Consider the following 13,387-nt stretch of genomic DNA (forward strand, 5'->3'; position numbering starts at 1 on the left):
TATTTATTTTTATTTTTTAAAAATATTTTATTTATTTATTTGAGAGAGAGAGAGAGTGCAAGCAGGGGTAGGAGCAGAGGGAGAGGGACAAGTAGACTCTGTGCTGAGCCTGGAGCCTGACGTGGGGCTCAATCTCACAACCCTGAGATCATGACCTGAGCCAAAATCAAGAGTCGGACGCTCAACCGACTGAGCCACCCAGGTGCCCCTACACCAAAATATTAACAATAGGCATTTCTGAGGCATGGCAATGTGTTGGGCAACATTCAGTTTTTGGTTATTATACTTCATAATGGTTATTATTGTTTTTATAAGCATTTCCTTTGTAAACTAAAAAAACCTGTAATTTTCAAGTAAAAATAATACAAATAACATTGTATTGTGTTTTTAAACAAAAGTATAATTATACATATATATATTAAGATTTTTCAATTATTTTAAGTAATAAACGTGGGGCTTGAACCTACAACCCCAAGATCAAGGCTTGCACACTCTATCAATTGAGCCAGCCAGGTGCCCCAAAAGTATAATTATATTGTAATACTTCATAAGACAAAAAATGATGTTTAAAGTGTTAAGGACAAAGATCGAAGGATGAGGAAAAAGGAACCAATGACAAAGAAGATAAAAGAGGCTTCAGACCTCACCTTTAGACAGAAAAAGACGGTGTTTCTGTGTAACGCTACATTGTAGTAAGAAGTTAAACAACACAAAACTGGAAATCTAAGAAATCATAAACCACAAAGAATTTCTACCAGCTTAAATGAAGGAAGATCATGCAAAAAGGGGAGGTAAACACAACTAGACTGGAGAGAATGGGAATCAAAAGTACTCATGGTCCTTGGGGCGCCTGAGTGGTTGTCAGTTAAGCACCCACAAGAGGCTGGGCACTCAGCGGGGAGTCTGCTAAAGACTTTCTCTCCCTCTCCGTCTGCCCCTCCCCTGATCCCTCTTTCTCTCTCTCTCAAATAAATAAATCTTAAAAAAAAAAGTACTCAAAGTCCTTACAGAGCTGGATTGAAGGCAGAATTTGGACATAGAAATGAGGGTAGAAGGGAATAAACACAATCTTGATGAACCTTTATTTTGACCTTAAAATTTATGAGACACTAAGTCAAACTGTTTACCTCCAGCTCTGCAGTGAAAAATAGCTAGGAGAATATAAATGATATATTCCTTAAAAAGAACTTATTGATATAGTTCGGATAGCTTTATTTACTTACTTAGAGGGGGAGAGGGAGAGAAAGAATCTTAAGCAGGCTCCATGTGGAACCTGATGCAGGGCTCGATCTCACAACCCTGGAATCATGACCTGAGCCAAAATCAAGGGTCGGCAGCTTAAATGACTGAGCCACCCATGAGCCCCAAGTTTGGCTAGCTTTAAATAATTCATTTATTACCCTAGGATTGAGAAACGTCCAAACTATTTTAGAATTTCCATTTATATTTAATCAAGAAATCAAAGGCTCATGCTCTTTTACCATACAACACTAATATGTAATTTTTTAATTTATTTGATGAATTTATTCAAGAAATAATTATGGAGCACCTGTTATGTACCAAGCATGCCCTGGGGTTTCAGGAAGAAAACAAGACAGAATCTTTTTTCTCCAGGAGCTCATACTATATAATTTCCAAAACACTGCTACATGCATTATATTTAACTTGATCTTTGGTGGTATAAATTTTCCTCCTTATTTGTAGATGAGGAAATGATTTGCCCAAGGTTACAAAACTCAGAACTGGAAAAACCAGGTTAGAAAGAAATTTTATGAGTCCCTCTTTAGTACTTCAAAATAAAACATCTGCCTCTTTAAATAAAATTAAAATTTGCAGACAATCTTTCAAAACCATGCTAATTCCTCAGACCTTTGGTTTTACTCGGAAGTATCATGAAAGTAGAAAATGGAATAACAATAAAAATATTGTGTCTATAATAATAATAATATTTTAAACATGTATCAATGAATTTAGAGTACAGTTAACTCCATTTTATTCATAATATTTTTATGTCCCACTCTAGCCAGGGAAAAGTATTTTTTCTATAGGAAAATAAAGGAATGGTAAAGGTTTATGATGATTTTCAAAATGATGAAGAAGAATATCTGGCCTGAAAACCAATAGTTCAGAGGCAATATTTCCTTCTTTACTATTTATATTGTAACTTTGGAAGAAATGGAACTTAATTTCTAAAACTTTTGTTTTTCAAGCATAAAAGTAACTTCTCACATTTGTAAAATATTACCACTGACCATATAGATTTATTTGAGCAAAGGTTATATTCAATGAAAGCATGTGAGTAAGTACATTTAATATGTGTAATTTGTCAGAGTATTAGAAGAAATATTGTTCTATTTATAGGACATGTTCAGTCTGGCTTGCATTCCATTGCATTATATATTTAAAAAATTAGATTCTGCAACATTCCATTTATTAGATTTCCTTTTTGTAACATTAATGTAAATGCCACTAAAAATCTCAAGTGCAATCTAGAATAAATGTGAATCCTTATTTTGAGTTCTTACTGGATGGTAAAAGTGAAACATCTGAATTGTGGTAAGGGGCAAAGAAAGCTTATCTTGTTCAATTACTGCATTTTGTCACAGCTAGCAATTCAGCCATAAGTGCATTTTTTTCCAGGCAGCCTTTGATTTATTACAGTATGCTGCAAGCTTGGATTACCAAAAAAATCATCATGTAAGGACTAGTGGTATTTACACACCCTTCCTTGAAGGCTGGCACAATGCAAACACACAGCGTCTAGCTGAAATACACTCACGCACTACACAATGAGCAGGCAGATGACTAGAGTCCAGGCCATGTGGGACTTTAAAAATAGACCAATCTTAGTGCTTATAAAAAAGGAACCATATGTATTCCTGGGGAGGGGAGAATGGGAAGTTACTGTTTAATGATTACAAGAGTTCTGTTTGGAGTGATGAAAAAGGGTTGGTATTATATACTAGTGATCACCGCACAATATTGTAAATGTAATCAATGCAACTGAATTATACCCTTAAAACTGGTAAAAATGGCAAATTTTATGTTATATGGTTTTTATGCCATGATAAAAAAAAAAAGTAAGCAAGCCAGCAAGAAAATTGTGTGTTTTCCTACTTAGTTAGTTAGTAGGGCTGGACTATCTGGAAGATGTTTAACAAGATTTAATCCTAAATAATATCTTAGTATCTGCTTATTTAAGTACTCCCAATCTTAGTAATTTAGTAATTCCATCTTGTTTATAAAACTTCTATAAGTGACAGCCATAAAATAGAATGAAATCTTGCCATTTGCAACAACATAGATGGAGATGGAGACAAATACCTTATGATTTCACTCATATGTGGAATTTAAGAAACAAAATAAATGAACAAAGCGGGGGGGGGGGGGGAAGAGAGACAAACCAAGAAACAGACTCTTAACTATAGAGAACACATTGATGGTTACCAGAGGGAAAGTAGGTGGGGGGATGGGTGAAATAGGTAATGGGGATTAAGAGTATATCTATCATGATGAGCACTGAGTAATGTGTAAGACTGTTGAATCACTATATTGTATACCTGAAACTAATAGAACACTGTATGTTAACTATTCTGGAATTTAAATAAAAAATTTAGTAAAAAAAAGAAAACTTCTATAGGTGAAAACATTAAGTAACTCAATACAGAAACAACAAAATTACTTGCCTAATTGCCTTTCTTTTTTCTTGTTGATCAGAAGAGACATATGCCTTCATCTCATCGGTAGCTCGACGAAGTTGTATTTCTAGGTTCTAAGTGGAAAGACCAAGTTTTAGGTTAAGTCCTTGATACAGAAAAATCTCAGAAAGGTTTTTGATCCATTTTCTTTGTTTTACCTTGATCATACAATTTGTGTAATGGTATCTACTCTCTTCTTGAAGACATTCTTCACGTAGTCCCCTGACTTCCTACAATATATAATTTTAAATGGGCAACATTACTGAAAGAATAATAATCAAATACAGAGAGGATGACTTTAAATGTACAACAAAATACCATCAGCGTAATTTCTTCTTTTGTAATTACAATTTTGTTTACCATAATGGACTAGGTTGCAATCTTTTCTAGAGACTACTCATATCACTCTAAAACCTACAGGTTTAGTTATTCACTTATTAAGTACCTATTGTGTGCCCAACTCTGTGCCAGGTGCTGAGGACACAGCAGTGAACAAGACTACAGATTCCTGCTCTCATTCAAGTAGAGGAAACAGACATAAGCAAGGAGACAGGTAATGAAGGTAGTTTCAGATAGGAATAAGTACTATGAAGAAGAGTCAGCAGTAGAATGTGATAGGGTAACCAAAAGGGCAACATTAGATAGGGTGATCAGAGAAGACCTCTAGGAGGAGGTAACATTTAGGCTGAGACCTGATGATGAAAAGGGGAGGTCAAGGCAAAGAGCTGGAGGCAGAGCGTCCCAGAGAGAGAAGAGCACAAGCAAAAGCTATGAGGTGAAAACAAGCTTGGCCTGTTTGATGTGCAAGAAGGCAGCCAGTGTGGCTGCGGCCTTGCGGATGAGGAGCAGAGCACCTGGACATGAAGTTCAGGAGGCAGGTGAGCCTTGCAGACCATAGTCTGGAAGTTAGATTTTAAGTGCAATGGGAAGACAGTGGAGGGTGGCCTAAGTTTTCTACAGGTTTCTTTGGCTCTCTATGGAGAAAAAAAACCTCAGGAAGGTGAGGGTAGAGGTGGGAGACCAGGTCTGAGTTACTGTGGGAGTCGAGCAGATGCACGATGAGGGCGTGGACTTTGGTGGTTGTGGTACAGATGGAGAATTCAGTGTGTACGCAACAAGTCTGAAGAAATAAAGATCTCTGGAGCTTAGGAGAGCGGCTCAGGGGATGAGGGTAAAGATTTGGGAATCTTTTGTTGTCGGTGTAATGAAAACATGCATGCACAGGCAGTTTCTGCTAAATTGCTAAAATAAACTATCTTCTTACCTGTTCTAATTTGGATCGATTGCTTTCGAGGCCTGCTGCACAGCTATCATACTGGGATTTCTTTTCATCACACTCCTGGGTTAGTTCCTAGTATGAAAGGATAAATGATTGAATAAGTGAAAAACAAAGGCCTAAAATGTGGCCCTGAAACAATGCATGCCCTTGTCAGTCTTGTAACTTAACTCTAAGCTTCTTGGCATACTTAAGAGTTATTTATACAACAATCAGACATTTGAGAATTATGACAGATGAAGGTACTGATAAAAATAATAGCTACCATGTATTGAGCTGTATGCTAGGCTCTTTATTAGGAGCTGGGGATACAACAGTGAGCAAAACAGCCAAAATCCTTTCCCTAAAGTGTGTTCAGACAAGTAAACAGCTATGATGGGCAAATATAAGTGTTATAGGAGAACGTAGGGCTCTCATAGGACCTAACCCAGGCTTGGAGATTGGCAGGGATAGAGAAACTGATATCTAAGTTGAGGGATGAAAGATTAGTACAATAGTTAGGGGGGAAGGTGAACAAGGGAGGAGAATGTTCAGGAAAAAAGAACACTATGTATGAAGGCTTGGGAGGCAGAGAGAAGAACAATAATTTAGGATGAACAAGTAGTTTATTATACTGGAGTATGTCTGGGAAGTGGGAGAAAACACTGAAGTCTTTGGCAGGGGCTTAGTCAGAAATATGGAAACCATGGTAGGGCCTCTGAGCTTTACACTTGTCAATAATTCAATCTCACCACAACCCTTTTAGTAGGTATTAATATCCTGACACCACGCTGGGAGAAAGTTCATGGAGGCCAAGTATCTTGCCAAAGATTATACTGCTGAAAAGGGGTGTCAGAATTTGAATTCAGGCTGTTTGAGTAGTTTCAAACTTTGTTCTAATGTAATATTTTGGATTAGATAACTTGAAAATCTTCTATAAATACTAAGAAATGTTAAAAATATCTGCAAATGCTTGATAAGGTGGAGCAAATATCTTTTCAGAGCCAGAGCTGAAATGAACTTCTCAAGGAAGTAAGAGGAATTACCAGGGCCAGAAACAAAGGATGACACCCTGAGCCTACCCTTGGTGAAGGAAGCTGGGAGCAGTCAATCTTGGTAACGGAGGGATTCTAATATTCAGGCAGGGCAGAAGACAGAGTGGAAAGTTAGAACCGAGAGCCCCACAGAATCCAAACTCTTTTTCAGCCTGGGTGTAAAGGGTTAACACCAGGCCTGGACTGAAGCAAGCCAGCCTCAGAATGACCTTGGTTTCACACAGCAGTTTCCGTGGGAACAGGAGAATTAACATAAATGGGTTAATGTTGTGTGTGCTTCCTTTGTTGTGTGGGACTGCATCTGGTTTGGGGTGACTGGCACAGTAGGAAAAACGGGTGGGGTGCCCGCGGCGGAGAACATATACTAAAACTGGAATGATACAGAGAAGATTAGCATGGCTCCTGTGCAAGGATGACATGCAAATTCGTGAAGCGTCCATATTTAAAAACAAAACAAAACTGGTGGGAGCTCTCTCCTGGGCTCAGACCTAGTTGGTGGTGACATGGCTAAACGCACCAAGGAGGTCAGAATCATCGGTAAATATGGGACCCGTTATAGTGCCTCCTTCAGGAAATTGGTGAAGACGGAAATAAGCCAGCACTCCAAGTACTTGCTCTTTCTGTGGCAAAACAAAGTTGAAAAGAAAAGCGGTAGGGATCTGGCACTGTGGTTCCTGCATGAAAACTGTAGCCAGTGGGGCCCGGACCTACAGCACCACTTCTGCCCTCACAGGAACGTCTGAAGGAACTGAAAGACCAGTAGAAGCTCTACCATCTGAAACACTGCTGGTCTATGATAAATGGGTTAACTTATGCATCAAAATTACTTTGGTTTGCTGTTAAATTTGTTAATTAGATGTTCTGATTTTCATTGCATTAATTTTGCTTTCTCAAAAGAGGCTTGGAAATGAAAATCCTTCTAATTTTAATTGGAAAAAGGAAACTGGTGGTAAAAAGGAGCTGTGCCTTTTCTGTATAAAAGGGACCTATAGATACCTAAGGCTCTCATGGGTGACAGTCATACACACCCTAAATGGGAGAAGGGGCAATAGAGGCTGTGACTGCTGGGCCTCTCAAGGAGATGAGGACACTCTAGTAGATGACAGCCTTTTGTTTTGGTCTGTGAGCCTGATGGCTAAACTAATCAGTAAATGCACCTGTGCTGTTGCAGAGGCAGCTGGAGGAAAGGGGCCTGTTCTCAGGCAGGTTTGGGTTTGAATTTACCCTTACCTACATGAAATGCTAAGCTGAGATATTAATTCAAAATTAGCTCTAAGCTTGTGATAGTCCTAAAACACCTGGCAGGGCCAACTGCAAAGCCACTCTGGAGGGACACACCCACCGTCCTAGCTGCTGGGATTCAAAAGACAAAACCCTACTAAAGATAAGCTCACAATCCAAAAGTATAAACATACATGGAAACAATCAATCCTTATGAGTGAAGATGAGAAGACTAAAAAAAAAAAACAACCCAGCAGGACGGCACTTCCAGGAACTTTGGATAGTAGAAATAAACCTATTAAATAAATATGCTTGAAATAAAGTTATAAAGGAGGAACTGAAAACAAAAGATTAAAAAATGTACAGTGAATAAAAATAGACAAACATGAAAAAAAGTCATTGAAATTAAAAATTGAATGGCATAAACATAAGAATAGACACAGCTCAGAAGATAAAAAGAGAGATGAAGAAATTATTTAAAATTCATTGCAGAGACACAAAAAGATAAAAATATGAAGGCGAAGTCATGCAACAGAAGAACAGACACCCCTGTTATCCCCATAGGGACGTGATAAGTATGCCTAACATGCATCTAATAGTAGTCGCTGGAGAACAGACTAAAAAGAACAGGGTAGAAAACATTTGAAGATATCATGTGGAATTTTCCTGGAATTAATGGAAGACAAAAAGCATAAATTCCAGCAGAGCAAATAAAACTAAATCTGTATTTAGATCGTGGTAGTGACACTGGACAACACCAAAGACAAAGAAAGAAATATTACAACCAATTATAGGGAAGATATTACCAATATCTTTAATGATAATTAAACTGATAGCAGACCTTTCAACATAAGAGAAACCAGAAAGCAATGAGCAAGCCATTATTTAAGGAAAAAAAAAAAAAGATGGCTTACTTATAGTAATGATTCTTTACGGAGAGAACTACTACAAGAAAACAAAACAAGGAAATTTGATCAGGAAGAAAACAGAATCCAGAAGGAAGGATCAACATACAAGCAGCGATGGTGAGAACTGTTAAATATGTGGGTAAATCTAAACAGGAAATGACTGTATAAAGTAGTGATTTTAAGTAATGACCACCATGACAACTGCTTTTAGAGACCAAGAAATAAAATGGAAATAAACTACCAGAGGATAACAACACACACGTAAGGCAGGAGAGGGTGTTAAACTATTCTAAGGTCCCTGTATTGTTGGGAGACGCTGATTAAATTTAGACTGTCAAGTCAGAAATACAGACCTTAAAAATTTAAGAGTAAACAATTCAGAATACAAGATAGAAAAGGAAATAAAGGGAATAAAGAAGATAAAAAGAAACAATAAACAGGATGCACAAAATAGAAATAAATCCCAATGTATCAATAATAAAAGTAAATGTAAATGTAAATGGGATTAAATTCACCAATTCAAAAGACAGAGTCTCAAACTGAATGAAGAAACCACCCACACAAGATCCAGCCACATGCCATTTATGAGACAAGTGACAAAAGTAAGGGCACAGAAAGCTGAAAGAAAATAGAAATAAAAAGATATGCCAAGCAATCTTAATCATAAAAAAGTTGGCGTACTTATGTTAATAGCAGACAAAATAAAAATCTTAGACCAAAAGCATTAGCAGGAATAAAGAGAGTAAAAAATAATGATAAAATGAATAATTTACAGGGAAGGTTTTTCTTTTAAAACCAGGAATCTTTTTCTTAATTGTTGTAAAATAACATAAAATGTACCATCTTAACCATTTCTAAATGTACAGTTAAGTACTGAGTACACTCACATTGCTGTGCAACCGATCTCCAGAACTTTTCATCTTGCAAAACTGAAACTCCTATACACATTAAACAACTACCCATTCACCAGGAAGTTTTAAATGATACATTTGAGAAGATTGATCTGATGAACACATAGAGAACCCAGTACTCAACAACTGGAAAAGACATACACATTTTAAGATCAAGGCATTAAAAAAATTAGGTTGGCCTCCTATCTCTTCATAGCCACACTTAACCTAGAAGACGGTGGAGCTATACTTTGAAAATTCTCAAAAAAAGAAAGCACGATGTAAAGATTTTATGTTCAAGTCAAGCTGTTTTTTTAAATATTTAAGGCAAGAAACTCTAGAACATGCAAGAACTCATCAGGGAATATTGTTCTTATGAGTTTTTTTTTGTTTTTTTTTTTTGAGGATTCTCCTAAAGGACAAATCACAGAAAATAAAAATTAGGAAAAAGGGCAGTGAAAAGATTGGTAATGAGTACTGAATCTAATAATTACAGGTCAAACACTGAAAACAAAAGTGGGAACCAGGGAAATAGAACTGAATGTAAATGTTACATGCCTTAGCAATGTAGAAATGATACAACAAAACCTGCAGGGAAGGGAAAGGTAAAAGAAGGTGGAAGGTAGAATAAATAAGCTGGTTTCCTCAATTCTTAATTGCTGGGGATGGGTGGGGAAATATCAAAGGATATAATTTAAAGCTGATGAATCAAGTTATGAGGATATTAAGGGTATAAAGGCAAACAGTAAGAGAGACTATAAAATTGACCAAAATCAGGTGCTAAAGGAGAGAGAAGGGAAAGAGAAGGAAGAGGAAATATACTAATTTCATCCTTGCTCACAGTGGGGATTAATAGATACTACCTACAGAAATGGATGATTAATGGGGAGTTACAAATAAAACCACCAGAACAAAACCACAAGCCAGAAACAAATACAGGGAGGGAGAGGGAGAGAGAGAATGAGAGGACAAACAGGATTTTTTAATAGGTCTTAAAATCAAGAGCTACCCTTAAAATGTACTAAGATCAAATATGTCTGTGTATCAAATAGATATAAATGGGCTAAACTTACTAATTAAAACAAACCCTTCAGATTATATCACATACCCAAACCCAATTCAACCCTATTCAGAGACACAGCTAAAACAAGATAACTTTCAAAAAGCTAAAAGCAGGGCACCTCGGTGGCTCAGATGGTTAAGCGTCTGCCTTCGGCTCAGGTCATGATCCCAAAGTCCTGGAATCAAGTCCCGCATCGGGCTCCCTGCTCCTTGGGAGCCTGCTTCTCCCTCTGCTTCTCTCTCTCTCTCTGTCTCTCATGAATAAATAAATAAAATCTTTAAAAAAAAAAAAAAGCTAAAAGCAAAAGATGGGCAAAAGTACAGTAGGCAAATGCAAATAAAAGGAAGCAGAAATTTTGTTCTTAATATCAGAAATGAATTTTGTCTCCCACTACCAAAAAGGCCTTTGTCCTTTTAGAGAGTAGAATAAAGGTATAGAGAACAAACTTTAGGCAGCCAATAAATAATTATCCATTCATTAATTCTCAGAAAATTTCTGGAAAACACATAAGGACCTGTTTTACTTTTGGGGAGTGTAGAGAAAGAAATAATTTCTATTCTTTCCCTTAAACAATCATTCACAGTTTGAATTCTTACCCAGAGCATGTATTTACTTTTATAAGAAAAAGTGATCAATAAGAAATATTTCAGTAAAATCAATAATTGTATCGTATACTCTAAAATGAGTATTTTAGCTTTTTCCATATATTAGCAATTATATGTATTATGACATTGAATTACATATAATTTATAGAACTACTCCTAAGAAAACAAACATGAAACTTTTCAAAATCCTATTCTACCTCTAGGTGACTATAAAAGATTTAGATAAATGTAAATTATACATCTGGAGTTACGATACTCTGATTTTCAAACAGTTGTTAATATTCAAATTTAGAACATGCAAGTACAACAGAAAGGAAATGTATTAACACTTCACTATAAAATTTCCTAAATATTTGAGTTGCCCATTAAAGCAAGAAGTATATATTTTTTAGTATAGTGCATTTTTTTTTAAAGATTTTATTTATTTATTTGACAGAGAGAGACACAGTGAGAGAGGAACACAAGCTGGGGGAGTGGGAGAGGGAGAAGCAGGCTTCCTGCTGAGCAGGGAGCCCTACCAGGGGCTCGATCCCAGGACCCTGGGATCATGACCTGAGCCGAAGGCAGACGCTCAATGACTGAGCCACCCAGGCGCCCCTAGTATAATGTATTTTTAAGTAGTTCTGCACTTTACCAATATATCTATGTAGTTTTGAGTGGTAAGTGCACTCAAACAAGTTAAAAATAATGGTTCAAGTAGAGAACAATTAAGAATTTCAGTTAATATTTGCAAAGAGCTTATAATCAATGACATGGCTAGCCTTTTTTTTAGTATACTTTTTATCACAAAAGGTTTCTGGATAAGAGTAGAACTATACATGGATGCAGGAGATGGACATATGAGATAAGCAAAACGAGCATCAGGCACTCACCAAACACACTGAACTCAAACATTTAAAAAAAAAACAACAGTTAATACAAATATAGACAAGTCCTGTACTCTTTTTTTAAAAAGATTTTATTTATTTATTTGAGAGAGTGAGAGAGAGCACAAGCAGGGGGAGCAGCAGAGGGAGAAGCAGGCTCCCCACTGAGCAGGGAGCCCAACGCGGGACTCAATCCCAGGACCCCGGGATCATGACCTGAGCCGAAGGCAGATGCCCAACTGATTTAGCCACCCGGGTGCCCCTCTGTACGCTTTTTGAAAGAGCCCAGGTGGCTCAGTCGGTTGAGCATTCAACTCTTGGCTTCAGTTCATGTTGTGATCTTGGGGTCGTGAGATCGAGCCCCACACTGGGCTCCACGCGTGTCGGGGAGTCTGCTTGAGATTCTCTCTCTCCCTCTCCCTCTGCCCCTCACCCCACTCGTGCTCTCTCTCACTCTCTCTAAATAAATAAATAAATAAATAATCTTCAAAAAAAGTTTTTTTATTGTGCTAAAATAATACATAAAATGAAAATTACCACTTAAACCATTTTTTAAGTGTCCAGTTCAGTGGCATTAAGCACATTCACACTGCTGTGCAGCTGTCACCACCATCCATCCATCTCCAGATCTCTTTTCATCTTCCCAAACCAAAACTCTGCCCCATTAAACACTTAACTTCCCATTCCCTCTGCCCTCCACAACCACCATTCCACTTTGTGTCTGTGAATGTGACTACTCTAGTCACATTCCTGTAAGTGGAATCATACGGTGTTTCTCTTTAGCAGTGTGAGTTTTCAACATGGCAGAAGACAGAGATGAAAATGTTGACATGGCTTAGGTACCCTCTTCGACTTGATGATAAGAACTGGAGAGTTGTATTATTTGGGAATGGTGGTAAGATAGCTACATCTCTTTATAATGAGAGATGTAGGCAGTGCTTCATATACAGAGAAATCTGGTTAAATTACATGAAAATGAGTTTCAGGTTTGGTTAAATTATTATATTATAAAAAATGACTTTACAGAATTTAAGATTTGGTATATGGTTTACTTAGAAAACAATTTGGTTGAAAAGCAATAATATCCCTTCTTTTAAAACTATCTTTAATAATTATAATGATTCTATAGTTCATGTTCTTAATCATTCTATCTACATTGTCTGCATAGAACCTTAAAGTAACTAGCAGTATGTACTAAAATTCCAACCATGTAAAAAAGTATATATGAGAGGACAAGGCTAAAATGCAAAGATGAACACTGTTCAGCTGTTACTAATAGGATAATAACGGGTGGTGTACTAAAGATGTCAGTTAAAGTCCCTGACATACCTATAGCCTCTCCGGAGGGAAAATTCTCCAGGCCATCATACTTGGTACCCTATCACCCTCCTTTCTTCTCATCCTGTCCTTACCCATGAGCATAGCTGGTCAGGCTAAGGATGGACCCCTGACCTGACCGGAGGATAGCCCATTGTCTATAAGACAATTGGGCATGAAAAATTGCCCCCAAAACAGAAGAGCTGCACTAGGAATTTGAATTAGAAAATGCAAAGAAAATGGGGCAGCTAGTAGTGAAAAGTTCAACACAAAATATATAGAGAGAAAGGTCATAGGGTGCAATATGAACAATGCTTGGAACATAGAAAGCACTTAATAAATGTTTTTACTATTACATTCATCATCATTATCCACAAGCTCCCACTGCTAGCATTCCTGAAACTTCCCTGACCCAAAATGCTCTTTGGTTACAGTACCTCTACCTGTTCCAGACAGATTATGGTTCTGATCCTTGGAATTCCATGCACTACATTTCCTTTACTGTCTTA

General features: G+C 37.2%; 1 protein-coding gene and 1 non-coding gene across 7 annotated transcripts in view; one reads left to right on the plus strand and one right to left on the minus strand.

Annotated features, from left to right (window-relative positions):
* Nucleotides 1-13,387, minus strand: part of IFT81 (intraflagellar transport 81) — a 181,372-nt gene that overhangs the window by 7,299 nt on the left and 160,686 nt on the right. For all 6 annotated transcript variants that reach the window (XM_032431585.1, XM_032431583.1, XM_032431586.1 and 3 more), the window contains 3 exons: nucleotides 4,963-5,049; nucleotides 3,857-3,928; nucleotides 3,687-3,772 (listed from right to left, as the gene is read on the minus strand). In XM_032431585.1, the coding sequence (XP_032287476.1) occupies nucleotides 3,687-3,772; nucleotides 3,857-3,928; nucleotides 4,963-5,049 (245 nt within the window). The remainder of the gene's footprint in view (nucleotides 1-3,686; nucleotides 3,773-3,856; nucleotides 3,929-4,962; nucleotides 5,050-13,387) is intronic.
* On the plus strand, nucleotides 6,350-6,455 carry LOC116649102. Its single transcript, XR_004302623.1, has one exon. It is a non-coding gene; the product is annotated as a U6 spliceosomal RNA (small nuclear RNA).

The sequence above is a fragment of the Phoca vitulina genome, unplaced genomic scaffold (assembly GCF_004348235.1).
Source record: "Phoca vitulina isolate PV1807 unplaced genomic scaffold, GSC_HSeal_1.0 scaffold46, whole genome shotgun sequence".
In the NCBI taxonomy this organism is placed as follows: Eukaryota; Metazoa; Chordata; class Mammalia; order Carnivora; family Phocidae; genus Phoca; species Phoca vitulina.